The following is a 19139-nucleotide window of genomic DNA, read 5'->3' on the forward strand; positions in this document are numbered from 1 at the left end:
AGGATGTAGCATAATCACCATGGGGAGAAACTTTTAAAAACGTGCATGCATCCTTCCCCATTATCACCCCTAAATTATGATTCCCCAGGACTGGGCAGGGGTCTGGGCACACATATTTAAAAAATGTTCCCCTAGATGATCTCAATACGAACCTGCCCCCACCTCCTTGAAAACCTGTACAACAAAGGGAAGTTGCCACCTCACACACTTCCAAAAAACACTTGTCATAATGAGGACGAAACTACCATCTATGTGCCTCTTACATGTGCTGGTGCTCTTGCCTGCATTGTCTTTTTCAGTCCTTGCAACCACCCTCTGAGGTGGGCATTCCTATCCCCATTTTACAAACGAAAACTCTCAGGTCCACAAAAGGCAAATTTCACCAATTGTCTCAGAGAGGATTTTGAACACCTACAAATATGCTTTGTTTGGAAATGTAATATCTTAGATAGTAAATATGAATGGCTTTTGTTAGCTTGCTTTCCCTCTAACTCCCTATTGGCTATGAGACTTTCACTTTGCCAAAAGGGTTTTTACCAACCACAGAAATGTCTAGAAACTTCCCACCCCACACTTACACCCACACCCATTTTCACCATCTTCTGGACGATAACAGATTACTATATTCTGTTAATTCAAAGTCAATAAGACAAACTTTGTCCCTGCTCCCCTAGATAAGCATTCTCAAGGTGGAGTCTGCCAAACTCTTATCTCAAGAGAGAGTTCTTGAAAAACAAGGTTCATGGTCAAATCCAACTGGGATGTCTGTGTCCTGTGGACCACTCTCTCTTGGAGGTTCTAATGTCCATTCACGTACTAAGGTCTCCGAGAAGACTTGGAGTCAAGAGCCCAGTAAAACTTTCTTTAACCCTGAGCTTTCCAGACTTATTTAACCTCAGAACCATTTTTTAACACAATACTTTTTAACACACCTATAGAAATTTGGGGGAAATATTAACCTGGATTGTTAAACACACGTAAGCACAATAGGGGAAGAGTGGCTAAGAAGTTGACAAGCCTCATGGCCTAGGTAGTTCACTCTTTACCCTCTCTGTCTAGGTTCAAATGAAATTATAAACATGAAAGAGCTTCTCAAAAGAGTCTTGCTCCTGTGACATGAGACATCATTCTCAGGGTTGCCCAAGAGTTAGTCCTTGCCTCAGAATTCAACTTGGACCAAGCCAATTTTTTTTCAATTGGAGCTTTCGTCATGATGGGCTATATATGAATTTAAAAAATTATTGACCTGTTTTTGAAATATTTATTCCTGTATTCCATTGCTAGAAAAGGGGGGAAAGGAAAGGAATCCAAAATTAGGATTATGCTAAGGTCTGCCAAGCAGGCAAGAGAACTTCATTAGAGAATTAAATTGTAGTTCTCTCTTTGGTGACATTCTGATCCCTGAAACCTTTTTTATCAAAGGGTTTCCATGATGGGCAGTAGGCGTTTAACACCTGAAAATGAATGTATGCCATCATTTTGGTAAATGAAGCAGTTACAAAAGCCAAAGAATCAGAAATGAATTCTTCCAATTAGTATTTCAGATCAGACATATTCCTGGTTATCTATTAACCAAATCATTGATGCCTAAATCCCACTGAAGCATGTGTCGGATCATTTCCCAGTGCCAAGCAGGAACTTGCTATGCCAAGTATGAGACACGGACTAGCCTCCTCAGCATCACCTGAAAGCTTGTCCGAAATGCGAAATCTCAGGCCCCATTCCAAACTGAACGGGAACCTGCAGCTGAATAAGATCCCCAGGTGATTTATGTGCACATTAAAGTTTGAAAGCACTGGCCTAGGGTATCATCGGTTAATGTAATAATTGTGCTTATCTGTTTATTGCTCAAATTACAGATTCTTAATTGACTCTCACTTTTAACTAGCTTGTATTCCACTGATAGCTAATGCTTTTAAGCAATGTGCCCGATTGGCAACAGCCATTGTAGCTTGGATCCTCTGCAATGAACGTGCACTGATAATGTATTTAGACAGAGGAGCACTTTGCCAATAGAGTTGAGGTGGTGTGGGCAATTATTCATGGCCCTCCCAGTTCAGAGATGCTGCCCTTCAAATGAAGCAAAAGGTAGCTGCCTGTCCTCTCAACCTTGCCTGTCTTGAGAACCAGAGACAAACCTCTGTCTTCGTGGATTTTGTAATGAGTCCTGCCCCAACAGGCTGTTGCAAATTTCCTTTAAGAACGATAGTCTTTCTACCTGTTGACTACTGCTTAAATGTTAACCAGAGATCACAGATTTTAGGGTTCTTTTTATATAGGATGTCCATAATAACAACAAGTAATATCAATAGATAGTTTGATTGAGCACCTACTATGTGCCATAGGCAGTTCTTCTACGTGTCCTATACCTGTTATCTCTTTCTGCTTCTCGTAAATAACCATATGAGATGGGCACTTGGATATCCCCATTTGACAAATGAGGCAAGAACAGTTAGGGAACCCCACTAGCAATGGACTGAGTTCAGATTTAAACTCAGGCACAGCTCTTTTAATTTTTTGTTATGGAGATTTTCAAGTATATACAAAAGTAGAATAATATAAATTTTTATGTACTTATCACCTAATTCCAATAGTCAACTCCTGAGCAATCTTGTTTTATCTATATCCATACTGTCTTCCCTCTGAAAATTATTTTGAAGTAAATCCTCAATATTACAACATTTCACCTATAAATATTTCTGTAACTATCTCTTAAGCATAGGATTTTTTAAATATACCGTTATACCATTGTCATGCCAAAAATATTAGCAATAATTCCTCGATATGAAACTTTAAGTCAGCATTCAATATTTTCAGTTCATTTGAATCAGGATCCAAATAAAGCCAAATGTTGACATTAATTTCTTTTTTTTTAAAGATTGGCACCTGAGCTAACATCTGTTGTCAATCTTTTTTTTTTTTTCTTCTCCCAAAGCCCCCCAGTGCATAGTTGTATATTCTAGTTGGGAGTGCCTCTGCCTGTGCTATGTGGGACGCCACCTCAGCATGGCCTGATGAGTGGGGCTAAGTCCGACCCAGAATTTGAACCCTGAGCCACTGAAGCTGGAGCACACAAACTTAACCACTCAGCCACGGGGCTGGCCCCTGAGATTAACTTCTTAAATCTCTTTTACTCTTATATGTTCCCTTTTCAGATTTTTTCCCTTGCATGTTTAGTTTTTGTTGCTGAATAAACCAGGTTGTTTGTCCTGTAAAATTTCCAGTAGTCTGGATTTTACTGCTTGCCTTGTCTCCCTGTGGTGTCATATACCGTGTTTTCCTGTCCGCTATATTCCTATAAATTGGTAGTTGGATCTAGTCCCTAAATCAGCTTCAGTTAGATTTGTGTTAGTACGTGTACGTGTCAGTGTTGCATGAGTTGATTCTCTAGCGTCCTTCAAAGGTGACCAATGAGATTTTTTTTTTAGTATCAATATGAACTCATGGATATAAACATATTTGATTTATGTAGAATCAGTCCAGTTATTATCTGTATATTGACTGCCCTGTCGTCAGTGAGTGGGAACTTCTTCACATTCACTTCTGAGTTCTTTTGCCATGACCTCAGTAGTCTTTGGTAGATCTAGTCCTTTTCAATGGAAAATGGTATTTAGAAACCACAGTTAGTACATGCTAGCGGTCCTTGTTGCTGTTGGGTTAATCATTGTTTCTATGCCATTTAAACGCACAGAACTAGGACTTTTTTAAAGATTAAATACATCAGGAATTATGCAGATACTTCAATTCAAATTCAGGACTGGGGGTTTTTACTCAACCTCCTCAATATTAAATATGTAAATCCTTCCCCTGCATCCGGCAAAGTCCTTCACCACTGTACCACACAACACCCTTTGAATAGTGGACACAGGGCTATCCTTGGAAGTAGAAAAAGAAGGAATGAGCAACATTTTTGAGATGAGAAAACTAAATTTCAGAGAGACTGAATCTTGTCAAAGATTACCCCGCTAACATAGTGTTGAGCCAGAATTGTAACTTGATTCTGATGTACTTGATTATTTTTCCCATTGTTATAGTAATTTTTAGATCCCTTTACATTTCTCAGATAAATACAGTTTTAATATATGTGAAAATGCTAGAGCTATGTGTTCTGGTTATGATTATTTACAATAATAATAATTTGACTGTGATGGATGCAACTCTACAAAAAACTTACTTTTATTTTTTATTGCCCTATGACCTCCTTCCTTTTGGTGCCCCTCTCTTCCAGAGTCCTACTGGGGTGTGGGCACACATACGTCACACACACACGCACCACAGACACAGGAGACCCCTCATCCCAATGTTTAGCACTATTTGCAAACCTCTGTTAGAAAGTCTTTTTCCATTTCCATCCCTTTAGGGCCTTATGAGGAAGCTCTGTTAGGTTATGTGAAAGATGTAATCACAGTAAGGTGCTGGTGGGTGATAGCCCAAAGTTTTCCTCCTTCCCTCTATCTCCATACCCCATGATAACGTATTTACATTTGAACAGTGGCCTTCACTGTCTTAACCACTAAGGATTATCGTGGGCATTTCAGGCCAACATAGGAAATATTTGGTGTCTCAAAGCAGAACCATACCTATTTAGTATAAAGATTAGTCAAGATTCTTGGTTGCATGTAACAGAACCCCAACCCAAAGTATCTTAGACAAAAAGGGAATTTATTGGAAGAATACAGAGTGAGTTGGGCCTCAGGTCATGTAGAACCAGAAATTTGGAATCCGTCAGTACAATCCCCATCTCTTGTCTGTGTTTCTCTTCATGATTGGCTTCGATCTCTCAAACCAACTTCCCTCACGTGGAAGGAAACATGGCACCAATAAATGGGCGCTTACAGCTTCACCCCCAGAGAGGGACTGGGAACCTTCCCTGTTGTCTAGATTGAAAAGCATCCCAGGGAGAGAGACTGATTAGGCTGGCTGGTGTCATGTACCCACCCTGAGACCAATTAACTGGCCAGAGGGGAAGGATTCTGTGATTGGCATCCTCTACCTCAACTTCATGGTTGAAATTTGCCTATGAGTCAGGGGAGTTCTGAGCAGCACAGTAATAAGTATCTATTACATCCATTACACATCAGGGCTATATAAGCCTAACTTATGTATGACCAAGGTCAACGATCCTTAAGGAGAGGGGCCCCATGTCCCCCATCTCTCTCCTAGAGCCCCTAGTGGCATTCCCTCTTTCCTGTCTGCCCTCTCTCTGCCTAGGCAGCATTCTCTAATTCTCTATAATGTACCCAGGTGAATCACTCCTTTCTCTGTGCAAGAACATAGACTTTGTTCTTGCCACTCTCAACCATTGAGCCAACCTCATTGTAGTTCATTTGATAAATTCATTTACTCAACCAATGTCTGATGAGGTCTTCCTATAGCCAGATACTGTCATAGGATTTGTTGTTGTTATCAGCAGGGGTGACACATTATGAGCATATCTTCTGTGAACAACTTATTATAGAGTTTCTCTAACTGGAATTCATACTCTCCTCTTTGTGACCTCTTTTGCCAAAAATGTGAGGTGCAAAACATTGGATCTCATGTCATTTTCTTGTATCTCTATCATCCACAGCAAGAAAATTTGTACAGAAAAGATTTGTCTGTGCAACACTTTCTTAAGACACCACTGCCCATCTGGTGGCAGCCACCCATATTTCAGACATCATGCATTCACTCATTCATTCACCAAATATTGATTGAGGGCGTTCTGGGTGCCAAGCGCTGTAGCTTGAGCTGGGTAAACAGAGAGATTCTAGACCGTGACTGTATACTCTAACAGGAAATTACACAGACAATTGTTAACAAATAATCCCACAAACACTGAATTGATTCCTTTTAGGAATGACAGAAGAAGTCATCCTTTCTCCAGTATTTCTTTAGCATGCCGAACGCATGCCTTATATGTTGGAAAATGTCATAGCAAGATTTCAAGATTAAATTTAGTCTTAGCCCTGAATAGGAATCAGAATATGCTTTCACTTAAGAAAAGGGGACACAGACTATGAGGAACCCTTAGACGGAGTCTTTCCCCACAGCACTCCAGCCCAATCTGTGTGCTTTTGTGAGCATCATCGGGGTAGGCAGGGAGACTCAGGGTGGTTGCATATGCAGACCATTTCCTCATCCAGGGTCAGAGAGGAAAGTAACTGCCAGTCACTCTCTGCTGTGGGTTATCTTGAAAAGAACTCTGACCCGGAAGCAGGAATGTTATCAAGTGCTGGTAACAGTCATTACTTTCCGGATAGGATTCTCAGAAATCAGAGTGTTGTTTAATTTGTATGCCAGGAAGGAAAGCTCAGTCACCTGGCTCAGCAGCTGGGGCGTGAAGAACATTTCATTCTACCATTTACCCAAACAAGTATACTAAAAAAAAATAAAAAAGCAAAAAGCGAAACTTTCAATTAGTACTCTTCTAAGTTTGCAGTGTATCTCCTACGTAGCTGCCTGTGTTGGCATTGTTTGTGTAGCCTGTAACCCTCGGTCCTTGCAAAGTCCACATGAGCACTCCATAAATGAGTTACTGTTGCTGCTTTGTCATCCTCACCACCCCCACCCCCGGGTGGTTCTTCTAGTCATCTAGCCTGAGGGTTGTGTAGAAACAGACTCTGAGAGCCGCACAGAAGCCCGGTGATACTGGTCCAACTCTTCTTTTCCACATACCTCCCTGGCTCATAGTAAAAACTCAAGAAATAAATGCATCCTGTGTTTGAGGAAAGCATTTAGCTGATCTGTCTTTCTTCACAGAATCTTTCTTGAATATTTCCTGATGGCCAAGGAGGAGATTCAAAGTGATCTAAGACATACTTCCCATCCTCTAAGAACTTAGGCTGTGAGTCTCTGGTTTCTTTCTAACATAAAGACCCTTCGTGACCATGAAAAAGTTTTGATAACCCTAACCCCCTAAGCCCTCCTCTGTGAAAGTAATTGTCCTTTCAGTGTCCATTATTTAAGAAAATAAATTAAAACAAAAAGCTACAATGCATTTGATGCCCTTTTTAAATGGATTTGTAATTTATTAATCTCAAGAATTCCTCAGAAACTGGAAAACCATCAATGTGTGAAACTTATTTTTTCTCTATCTACTGACAGCTTTTTGGTGCATATGGGCAATTATGGACAAGTTGCAATGCTTAATCTTCCAACTGGCTTATAGAAACAGCCTGGAATTTGACGATTAAAAGTGTGACACGTTACAAGTTCCAAGTGAGTGGTGTAGATATTAGGAATTATCTAGGTTCAAAGGAAGGGAAGATTGCTGTGGTCTGTGGTGAACAGATGGGTCCTTAAGAGGTGTAAACCTTGGGCTTGGCAATGAAATTTTAAGAGAACTGTCAATATGGAAAATTTGCAAAGAAGGCATGAAAAAGGCCCACAGGGTTTGTTCTTCAGGCAGACAGCATTAAATGCTTACATCAAACAGAGGACAAGTACGAGCTTTAGAATCAGACACACCTGGGTGCTCACAAGCTGTGTGACCTTGGGCAAGTTACTTAGTGTAATCAACACTCAGTTTTCTCTCCAATTCAATGGGGCTAACCTGTCCTGAACACTTTAAGGAGAGTTGGGAAGATCAAATAAGATCAAGTAAATAAGGGGCAACATTTTGTGAGCTGCAATTTTACCAAATAAATAGACATCATTATTTTTTTAGAGGCCTAGGTGTGCCCATGGGACTGAGTAGTCCACTGTGTCAATTAAGATTCTTTATTTGCAAGCAACAGAAATGACTCTGGCTAGCTTAAGCAAAAGAGAATTATTGCAATAATGTGGAGGGAGGTGGGTGGAAGGGGAGAAGCACATGATATGGCTCACAGAATCAAAGGAAATCTAAAGACTCAGGCTTAGAAACTAGAACCAAGAATCCTCAGTGCAGTGGCTGAGTATCGGTAGCAACGATTACTTAATGGTCTTATTTGTTTTTCCCTCCCTGAGTCATTTCCCTCAAGTCAAAGTCCCACAGTGGGAGAGTCTAGTGGGCAGGGCATCTTGATTTATAGTCTCATCAAGATTACAAATCACAGAGGAGAGAGAGTTTCCCAAAAGGATATCAATGGATTTTTAACGAAAGGAGAGTAGAATGGAAGGTGGGAAGCCGGAAAACAACTATCTACCACAAGTAATTTCAAAAGATCATTGATACATTTATGTAATCCTATTTACTGATCAACTTTAACTTTATTTGTGAAAAAAAGTGGAAAATAAGCCTAGAAAAATAAAAGTTGAGGCTAGTGGAAGGGAAAGGGCCAATTCTAGCTACTGGAATGTATTTCAGCTGTCTGTTTCAGCTTGGCCTTCCCACTGGCCCTGGATGGAGGCAGCTTGCTGATTCGGGGCCATAGGTGAGTGAGGAGTACCTTAACCCAGGAGAGTCATTACATGCTAACACTTGGCCCACTTTCCTCTGCTTTTATAGACACCGCCATTGACACACCTGGGCTAAACTGGGAACTTTGAGTTGTTTTATGGCTGCAATAATTGATTTTTGTCAATAACCTCTCCCTTCTCTCTGATCCTCTCTCACTTCCCCCCCATGGCTCATTTATTTATTCATTATCAATCCTCTTTTATTTTTAAGCTTAATAGTACATACATTGCAAGAAAACCACCTTGTAATTGTTTCTATAGTATAGAGTGATATATATAGATTTCACTTATTACAAGTCATTAGGAACCCCTAGTCATAAGACCTAACTCTTTTCCCAATTGAAGAGAAAGAAAAAAAATCCTATCATATCCTCTCCTGTTGGACAGATAGGATAGATGTGTTCTCCATCTAAGCAACTTCATCTCACATTAGCCTGGAGTTTCTTCTGGAGCAATTCGCAATTCTGTCCCCTGGGGGACATTTGGCAACATTTTTGGTTGTCACAATGCTCGGGAGTGGAGGTGGGTGCTACTGGCATCAAGTTGGTAAAGACCGGGAATGCTGTTAAACATCAAAGAATTATCCAGCCCAAAATGTCAAGAGTGCCAAGGTGGAGATATCCTGGTCTAGAAAAGCCTTGACATGCCTCCCAACCAGATGTCTATGTAGATGCTAGAAAAAATGATGAGAGTAAGCCAATGCCTAAAAGCAAAACCTTTCATAAAACAAAAAAGTAAATTTTTTAGAAACAAGGAAATAAAAAACACTGGATTGAAGTAAATCAAAGATCAGCATGACAATATGTAATTTAGTTTTTGATTCTTCCTTATTTGACCCGAATTCAAAAGAGTGATGGTGATAATGATAATGATGATGATGATGATGATTTCTAGGTATTGCGGTTTGCTTATTTTTTATTGAGATATAATTGACATGCTTTCAGGTATACAACATAATGATTCAATATTTGTACATATTGTAAAAGGATAACAACAAGCCTAGTTAACATCCATCACCAAACATAGTTATAATTTTTTTCTGGTGATGAGAACTTTTAAGATCTACTCTCTTATAAACTTTCAAATACACAATACAGTGTTATTAACCATGGTCACCATGCTGTACATTACATTCCATAACTTATTTATTTTTTAACTGGAACTTTGTACCTTTTTACCCCCTTCGCCCATTTTACCCACCCCCCACACCACGCCTCTGGCAACCATCAATCTGTTCTCTTGGTTTTGGTTTTGTTTTTGTTTCTTTTCAAATTCCACTCATATGAATTCATTTACTATGTCAGGTACTTCAGTCTTAGGAAGTAGAAAAGGAAACAAGGCCCAGAGGAGATCTTAAATGCTAATCTTTCCTTTGTGCATCAAAATAACATGATGGTTTAAAAGAGCAGTCTGTATGGCCCCGGAAGTCCCAGGGGTAAAGCCTGTCTTCCTGCTTTGCTAACTGTGTGTCATTGAGAAAATTACTGAGTCTCCCGAAGCCTGAGTTCCTTCATTTGTAAATAGGGATAACAACAGTACCTACCTGACAGAGTTATTGTGTGAATTAAAGGACATAGCACGTACAAAATATTTAGTTGGTTCCTGGCACATAATAAGCATTCAGTAAATGTTGCAGCAATAATAAAAATAACAGGAGGAGGAGAAAGAGGAATAAATGTATTGATGATAAGGATGATGATGACTGGCTTTGGATTCTGATGACATAAATTGCAGTTGTGTCTCTGTTACCAACCATAAGACAATTGCTTTACTTCAGTCTCCATTTGCACATCTGTCCAAGCCTCTTAAGGTTACTGTGAGAACTTAACGACAGCTGCCTGGCACACAGGAAGTGCTCAAGGTAGGTGGGTCTGGACTAAAGAACCACAGAGACCCACACTCTTGTCTCTGGAAAGGGTTTATCTTTTCCTGTGCCCCGATGGCTCCCCAGGGCTTTTTGTCTGTTAGTGAGACTTTCCTCAAGGAAAGCGCCTCAGATAAAAGGCTGGGTCAGAAAAATCCATGAGGCGGGCTCCATCCACCAGCTAAGGAAAGCTGTGGGGTAGTGAATCAGAAGGGAATCAGAAACTCCTCGACAAGATTAAAATAAGGACTCTGACAGATGTGTAGGACTTGGCAATTCCCCCCACCCCTCCTGTCCTTGGACTCTCCTAGCAGCTCCCTGGGGTGAACTACAGCAAATCCTTAAACGCAAGCAATCCTGAGGGGTCATCTTCGCAAACAACAGGGCGCATGCGCCCCTCTCCACAACCCATCACGGGGAGGGAAGAAAGGAGCCCAGGGAACAGGTAGCTAGAAAGGGAGAAGTCACCTCTCTGTGCAGAGAGAGAGTCAGATGGAGCACCCAAGGCCAGTGCCTAGAAGAAAAGGAGAGCAAGGGACGTGTCAGGAGGAAGGTCACTGGGAAGCCCCATGAGGGACAAGAGATGCAAACGTCGCCATTGCCCGGAATCCGCCCTGCGTGATGAAACAGACAACGGAGACGCACTGCAGCAGGATCATTAGCTGCCACTCATCTCTGAAATGAGTTTGGATTTAGAAAGTCAGCAATGAGCCGCGTGGTATGGATCGGGAGCACCGCACACGGCTTAATCAGGGGCGTGAAAGCAACTGACAAATTACAGCGTAATTTGTCATCATCTCAGAACTTGGCAAGTGTTTGTCCCTGAAAGAATCGATACCTGGAGGGAAAAGGACTGTATTTTTAGAAACTCGTGGATGGGTAATTTATTTCAAGTGAGTGGAGAGTTTATTTATGTTGGCGCCCCCACAGATCCAATGGACAGTATATTTAACGCCAAGCCAGGAAATGCTATCATTTCTTCTAATCAATTTACCCCTTCCAACAGCTGGACCTTGAAGTTTGCAGTGATAAATTCACTCCCCGTGCTAAAAGCTCTACCCAGGAAACTATTTCCATTTGTGCCTTTAGCACCGCTTCCTTCTATTTGCATAGCATGCGCCACCTTTCAAAACTTTCCCCATGAATTCTATCTTCTAGGGTACAAAGGAGATGCACAAGGGAAGAGGTGTTAACCCCATTCTGCAGATGAGGAAACTGAGGCTCCAGAGTTAAATGCAGTATTAGTCAATGCGAGGTAGAATTAGAAATCAAGATTTCTTTGCCCCCAGTTGTGTTTCTCCCCCGTTGGACTATAAGAGACTGTACAACTGAAATACCTAATGAAAGAGAAAAAGTGGAGAAAGAGTCAAGGATGTATTTAAAATACTTTGCTACGAGAATGTTCAGGGTGGTGGGGGGTAGGGGGTGGGGGTAGGTGGGCAGTGTGCTGTGCAAGTAAAGAACAGAGGGTCTGCGGTCAGACTCGGAGTCAAATCCTAGTCCTGGAATGGCCATGGGTGGCCTACTTCACCCTTCTGAGCCACAGTTTTCCCATCTCTAAAAAGAGAGGGTGAAAGTTCCCACTTCACTGAATAATTGTAACCTTGAAAATAAATAATGTATAAAACTCTCGTTACAGTGTCTGGCAGAAATAAGAGTCCAGCAAACACTATTTATTTTGTTTTATTAGCTACTATTTTCACAGCATTTTTACAATAGCAAAACAAATTAGAACAATGTTTATGTTCAATAGTGAAATGATTAAGTGAAATACAGTGGCATTCATACCATGGGTTTCTACGCAGCTGTTAATAAAGATGTAGACAAATTTAGTAATGTAAAAATGTTCGAGATGCATGAACACAATCTCATTTTTGAAGTGCATAAGTATAAATGTGTGTCCATACATAAGTGTGTGTATGTGGTTATTTATTTTCAAACCCCTGGAAGTATTATATATGCAAGAATCTTAACTGTGGCTTTCTCGAGGTTGGTGTGATTTATGATCTTTTTTTTTTTTTGATCATCTATTTCTGTGCTGCTCAATGTAGTAGCCACTAGCCACATGTAGCTATATAACTTTAAATTAATCAACATTAAATAAAATTTAAAAATCAGTTCCTCAATCATGCCCCCAGCCTTCAACAGCCACAAGCAATTGGTGGCTTCCATCCTGGACAGCACAGATTGAGCACATTTCCATCATTCCAGCAAATTCTATTGGACAATGCGGTCTAGAGATTCAAACTCAGGCCTGCCAGAGAAATGTGATCAGGGCAGGGACTTCCCTCTGCCGTGCATCTCACTTTTCATTTGCGTACACTTTCTCCTCGTTAATGAGGACTTAACTTTTTCTTCTAACACATTACAGCTATCACAGTGTGACAAAGCAGGTATTACTTTATTTGCAATGGTTCTAACTGATTAGCTTTCCCAATGATCCTATTAAAACTAGGTCCGGGGGGCCAGCCCCGTGGCTGAGTAGTTAAGTTCTCATGATCTGCTTCGGCGGCCCAGGGTTTCGCTGGTTCGGATCCTGGGTGTGGACATGGCACCGCTCATCAGCTCATGCTGAGGGGGCATCCCACATGCCACAACCAGAAGGACCCACAGCTAGAATATGCAACTGTGTACTGAGGGGCTTTGGGGAGAAGAAGAAGGGAAAAAAAGAAGGATTGGCAACAGATGTTGGCTCAGGTGCCAATCTTTAAAAGAAATAAAAATAAAATGAGATCCCTCTGACTTAATAACCTCACAGCGTCCTCTCTCATGCAGGAAATACAGTTCGAACCGGAACGTTTCCACAACACCATCGTGTGTGAGAAACCCAACAACCACCTCAACAAATTTAAGGGTTACATGTAAGTATCTAATGCCCATGTCTGCTAGTAAATATCTCCTCTGCAACTAGAAAACATTTTTTCTCGAAATGGCCAAACAGGTAAGTATCCAGATCCTGAGGAAGTTTATTTCTTTTTGTCACAAAGAAAGGCTAGAGAAACCTAAGTAAATTGGGAAACTTTTCCTATTATTTTTTTGGTGAAGTGACAGTTAATTATCTCGTAGGGTTTAATTCACTAATGGGTTTTTCAGAACTCTAGTGAAATAGCATCAAAATCAAGACTACACTCTGATTCAGAGAAACCAAGTGTGATCTAATTAAGATCAGTTTTCTCAAAGAGCCTGTGTTGCATTGTAGATAAGAACAGGGACTCTCGAGTTTGACAGAACTGCGGTTTGAAACCAGGTTTTATCACTTACAAGCTGTGTGACCTTGGGTAAATTAATTAACCTCTCTGGACCTTGGTTTCCACATCTGTAAAATAAAGATTATCATACCTACATCACAGGATTTTTTTTTCTCAGAATTAAATTGTTTATCATAGGCAAAGTCCTTAGCACAGCAAATGGCACAGAGTAAATACTCAGTTAATGGTGGCTACTGCTGTTGTAATCATTGTTATTCTTATTCCTCAGCTTTGGTTCTGAGAATTTTACTGTAATTCTGCTCCCACATCAGATGACCAGTCTTATTGCAAGAAAGACCAAAAAAGAGCAATGCTAACAGATGTGAATAAATGTCCTTAGAGCTTTAACAGTTTTTAGAGTACTTTCACAGAACATCATCTCATTTCATCCGTACAAGCCAGGAAAGTGAGTATTATGATCCTCATTTTTCAGATAGGGAGTCTGATCATCTAAGACTTTTCAAGATTCACCCAAAGGCACACAGCAGGTTCAAGACAAAGCCAGGCCTTAAATCCAGGTCTTTTCATTCCAACTCATGGATTTTCTGTTGTCGTGCATTGCAGAACTCAGCCATGTTATGACGACTTCTCTACCCAGAGGGGCTGGAATGAGGCTTAAGAAGGCCTCTTAGGAGGCAGATGTCGATGCTTTCCCTCCGCCCACATTTTCTCAGGCTGTGTGCGATGTCATGAGGAGTGATAGAGACGGCAAAGGATATGAACAATACAAGAGAAATAGCAGCTTTGAAACTCAATTGCTTGTAAAATGCACAGAGAGAGCAGGTGGAGACGGGCAGAGAAGGGCTCTCGGGGAAGAGGAAGATTCCTTGCAGGCATCTGACAAGGTAGAGCTGGCCGCCTGCCCCGGCAAGGAGTCCACCCCTCATGGCCGAGGTTTGGGATCTGGGTCGTCCCCAGTCACCCACGCCTGGAGCCATTCTCTTTCCTCTTAGAGAACATCCTTCTTGCTGGGTTCCTGTTTGGATCCTCGGTCCCCCAAACAGCTCAGGCCAGCAGTCAGCCTTTCTCAGTTTTCAGCCTGGGTCTGTCCCCCCATCTCAGAACTTTCCCAGCTGCACCCAAAGCCCAGCACCTCCTCTTCCTGGGTGCTGCCCCTAGAGACCCGTCTTCACCCCCAACCTGCCCGAGCCTCATGAATGAGCCCTAAAACGTCCTGTTGGTCAGCCCAGTAGCCAACCCATGGGATGATGGGGAATTCTCCTCTGTGGTCCTGCCTCGGCATCAGGCTCTGAGAACATCCTCGGGCCCAGCACCCTCAGATGGTGTGCGCTCTCTTCCTGAGCAAACCACAGGTCTGATGCCTCCAGGTTCCCAGAAGCTTCTTTGGGTCCCCTTCATTTAGGAGTTCTCCTGTGACTGCCCAGGCTGGCTAGAAAACGAACAGCTTTTAATGCTCTATTAGAAGATTAGGAGTGTCAGACGGGAAAATGCAACTTTTAAACAATAAGATCTCTATAAAGCAGTGGTTCGCAAGCCCTCCCCCACCACCAGGGGACCTATGGCAACGTCTGGAGACGTTTTTGGTTGTCACACCTGGGAAGGGTGCTGCCGGTATCTAGCGGGTAGAGGCTGGGGATGCTACTAAACATCCTACAACGTGCAGGACAGCCCCCACGACAGAGAATGACCCCACCCAAAAGGTCAATAATGTCAAGGTTGAGAAACGCTGAGCAGCCCGGAGATAGATAATCCTTTTCTACCATCCATTAAAAAAGGAACTTTACCACTAGGAGAAGTAGAAGCCACTGTCATATGGTATCACCTCAGAGCATCATAAAAATGTTCCTTAAACCACTAGCTACCGACAGTGACTTATTCAAGATTCTGTCCAGAGCCAGCCCCTCCTCGATCAAGACAGGTGGAGCCTAAGCTTCAGCCATTCTTGGACCATCCTTATGGTTTGTGTCACATTCATAAAACATCTAAACTTTACCAAATTTTTGACTTATTTTTTTCTTAATTTATTTCGAAAGGAAAATTTATATCCCTGGTCATATGGGAAACCAGTATCACTTGCTATACATAGAAGGTGATAGTAAAATTAATGAGACCACAACGATTATCATTATATTCTAACTGTTGACTCCAACTTGCCAAAGCTGCCTCTGTGTTGGAAAGTAAGATAAGTAAGTGCTGGAAAAGGCTTGATGATATACTCGCACCAAATCTTCTCATTAGAGTCAGAAGAACTGCAAATAGAGTGACTGATCAGTAAGTTAACAGGGTACTACTTAGGGAACCCCAGCACAGTGAAAACCGCATGAGAGTTGGTGTCTGTGGCCTGGGTTCCCGAGTCCTAGGATGTCCCGTGTACTAACTGTGTGGCCTTGGAAAAGCCTCTCACCCTCTCTGAGCTTCAGCTTTTTCACCAGAAGATGATCACCCTGCTAACTTCCCAGAGCTATGACGAGTCAAATAAGATGAGTAAATATAGTTTATAAACACGGTAAGGAATAAGTGATATTAAAAGGCACAATGAGTGGCAATATAATGCTCTGGAGCCAGACTTCCTGCGTTTCAATCCCCGTTCTGCCACTTACTAGCTCTATGGACTTGCCTCAGTTTCCCCATCTATAAAGTGGATATGATAACATGACCTATCTCATCAGGTTGTCATGAGGCTCAATTGAGTTAATTCACAGGAAAAACTTATAAGCAACCTAGAGAAATGAAATGTTAAAGACCTAGAAAGAGACTATCATTTTTCTGTTCTCCCCAATGCTGTGGGGAAGTTATATTTAAACTTCCTGAAAATCTGGAAGGAAAGGCATAGGCTAGAGTAAGGGACAGACCCCAGGGAATGACTGGTGCTGATTGGACTCAGAAGTTTCTAGTGCGAGGTGGAAAACTCCATTGCTCCCTGAGACTAGAGAAGGGGAAAACCTCTCCGCTTTAAGAAGCTGCCTCCCAGGACATTGCACAGAGGGCCACTGTCCACCTCCTGTGAGGTCTGTGTATTTCACAAGAGACAGAGCAAGAGGAGTCTAGTTTAGGGAGAGACCCAGTGAAAGATGCAGCTCCAATGAGAGAGGCCTGCGAGCTGCCCCTCCTCACTCATCTCGAGGTATAAGAGGCAGGGCTGCCTGGCATCTTCCACGGACCTGGACATTCAGCTTGTGTGGTTCTGGTACCAGCAGCTAGGTGGAATAAGCTTGTGAACACAGCCTAAGAGGACTCAGTGCCAGTCCTTGCAGGGCCAAAAGCCAGTTCCCCCACACTTGGCCCCTAAAACCGTTATATTGAGTGTGAAAGTTGAAGCCAAGGCTTTTTCAGCAGAGCTCTGCCTTTAGGTGGGTAAATGATGATTTCCTTATGGGTGGATAACTCCCTTCTTATGGTCCAGCTACCTCTAGGCCTCCCAGGAGAAATGAAGAGCTGCAATTGAACATGAAGGTTCGATTCCAAGTTAACATCCCTCTTCTGAGAAAGAGGGAGGGGAAGGATGGTGTTCATTCACCACTTCTAGTTGTGTGACGCTCACCTCTGACAGCGTGGAGAGGCCATCAAACCACTCCCTGTCTTTCCTCATCCCCAGGGAGCATCCTGACCAGACCAGGACCGGCTTTGGCAGTGAGAGTCTTCTGCTTCGAGGCTGCACCATCAGAAACACCGAGGTGGCTGTTGGCATTGTCATCTATGCAGGTCATTGATCCTGAACAGCTTATTTTGTCCCTTCCCTTTATCTTCCCTCCTCCCTCCCCTCCTCCAAATCCATCTTTGGTCAGTGGGAACTCACAACAGTTCTAAGAGGGTAGAGTCATGTAACTTCCCATTTCTTAGCTAAGCAAACTGAGACTGGGAGTCCCTTGCCTCCCGTGGTCCGTAGGAAACGTGATTACACTCCAAGATGACATGACTCATCTGAACAAGACAGGGAGCGGGATCACACTCATTCTCCTCTCCTGGGTTTGTGACACTAACTATAGGCAGGATGAAGAATGTCTTCTTAAGCCTGAAGAATAACCTCACCAAACCTAACAATTTCACCTTTTTGTGAAAATTGTGCCTCAATTTTTCTCATCTCTGCAATGAGAAGAATATCTGTGTCTTCCTCATAGAGCACTCGTGAGGATCAAAGGCCCCAATGAATGAAAAGCACCAGAACTGTGTCTAGCAAGTGAGGGCTCAGTGGGTTTTAGTGGTTGCTTTTGCAGTTATGTATTTATCATCATCTTTATTTATTTTAGGGTTGTCTGTCTCTCCTTCCCACTTTGATTTTGCTTTCCAATGAAAAAAAGATAGCAGCTCTTCTCATGATGGAATCCAAAGTCTTAGAGGGCAGTCTTGGGACTGCTGTATCCCCAGTACCTGGCACCCAGCCCTCAGTTGGTACTCAACAGATAAGTGGTGTTACGTCAACAACCATAGACTTCTCCCGCTGGAGAGGAAAGAGTCTCCCTGGAGTGTCTGCCTTCACTGGAAAACTCCAGAGTGTATTTCCCTGGGTCTTCCACTCACTGGGACATCTTGAAATATTTTGCTCTTTTGTTATTTTGTTTGATTTGTTTTAGAATCAGTAGAACCCCACTTTGATGGACATGGAAGAGCATTTAAACATCAATCTACCCTAAGACTCACTTTTTGGGACTGTCAAAGAAAAATAGATTGTTAAAAAAAATAGTGTCACCATGGAACCTCCTTTCGCTGGTTTGCTGGAGGGGGGTTGTCAGTTCAGGTGACTGCTTTCAAGCGTCTTTGGCAATGGAGTTCACTGCCATCTGGTAGACGCACTGAGGATGAACTCTGCCTGCAGCAATCCCTGCCCCACCAAAAACCCTCACGGGCTTGGAGTTTGCTTCTCTGCCTGATCAGAAGCAAAACTCAGTGGGTGACGGGACAGGCGTAGGAGGGGTAGAATGGGAGAGAGAGTTAATCATGGCTCTGAGGAGTCAGGCTGCCTGGGGGGAAATCCCCTCCTGGCTGCATGTTCCTAGGGATATTGGTTACACTTTCAACCCAAAGGGATGATTCACATGAGATTATCTGTGAAAAGGGCTTAACACAATGCCTGGCATGTATCTGGCTCTCAAAAAGTGTGAGCAAAAATGGTACTAATTGTTTTTAGTGTTATTATCTAGAGCAGGAGTTCTCAACCTTGGCACTATTGGCATTTTGGTCCAGATTGTTCTTTGTGGTAGGGGGCTGTCCTGTAGGATGTTTAGCAGCGCTCCTGATCTCTACCCACTAGATACCACTAACACTACCTCCCAAGATGTGACAATCAAAAATTTCTTGACACATTGCCAAATATCCCCTGGGGAGTAAAATCCCCCGGGTTGAGAACAACTGGTCTAGAGTCACATTCTCTGCCCTGATAACATGGATGGACAAAATAGGAACGCCTCAGAGTCCAAGGCCCAAAAAGGCCAAGTTGAGCCTTCCAGAAGGAAGAAATCCAGCATGAAAGTATGTGTTCCTCACAGCAAACATTTATTGAGTTCCTACTGCGTACAAGGAAGTAATTTAGGTACTTTGTGTGTGTTAACTCATTCTCCCACCCCAAACACACACATAACCATTATGTCCTGTTTGCAGATGAGGAATTGAGGTACAAAGTGCTTAATTCACCCAAGGTCACTTGTCTCGTAAGATTAATTTCTGTAACCCAAGGTCAAGTATCTATGGAGCCAAGCTCTGCTTGGAGC

At 42.4% G+C, this 19139-nt stretch overlaps 1 protein-coding gene across 8 annotated transcripts in view; it reads left to right on the top strand.

Moving 5' to 3' along the window:
* Positions 1-19139, top strand: part of ATP10B (ATPase phospholipid transporting 10B (putative)) — a 285082-nt gene that overhangs the window by 201205 nt on the left and 64738 nt on the right. For all 8 annotated transcript variants that reach the window (XM_046667349.1, XM_046667350.1, XM_046667353.1 and 5 more), the window contains 2 exons: positions 13001-13086; positions 17030-17136. In XM_046667349.1, coding sequence (XP_046523305.1) covers positions 13001-13086; positions 17030-17136 — 193 coding nt within the window. The remainder of the gene's footprint in view (positions 1-13000; positions 13087-17029; positions 17137-19139) is intronic.

This window comes from Equus quagga, chromosome 7 (genome assembly GCF_021613505.1).
Source record: "Equus quagga isolate Etosha38 chromosome 7, UCLA_HA_Equagga_1.0, whole genome shotgun sequence".
NCBI classification, from domain to species: domain Eukaryota; kingdom Metazoa; phylum Chordata; class Mammalia; order Perissodactyla; family Equidae; genus Equus; species Equus quagga.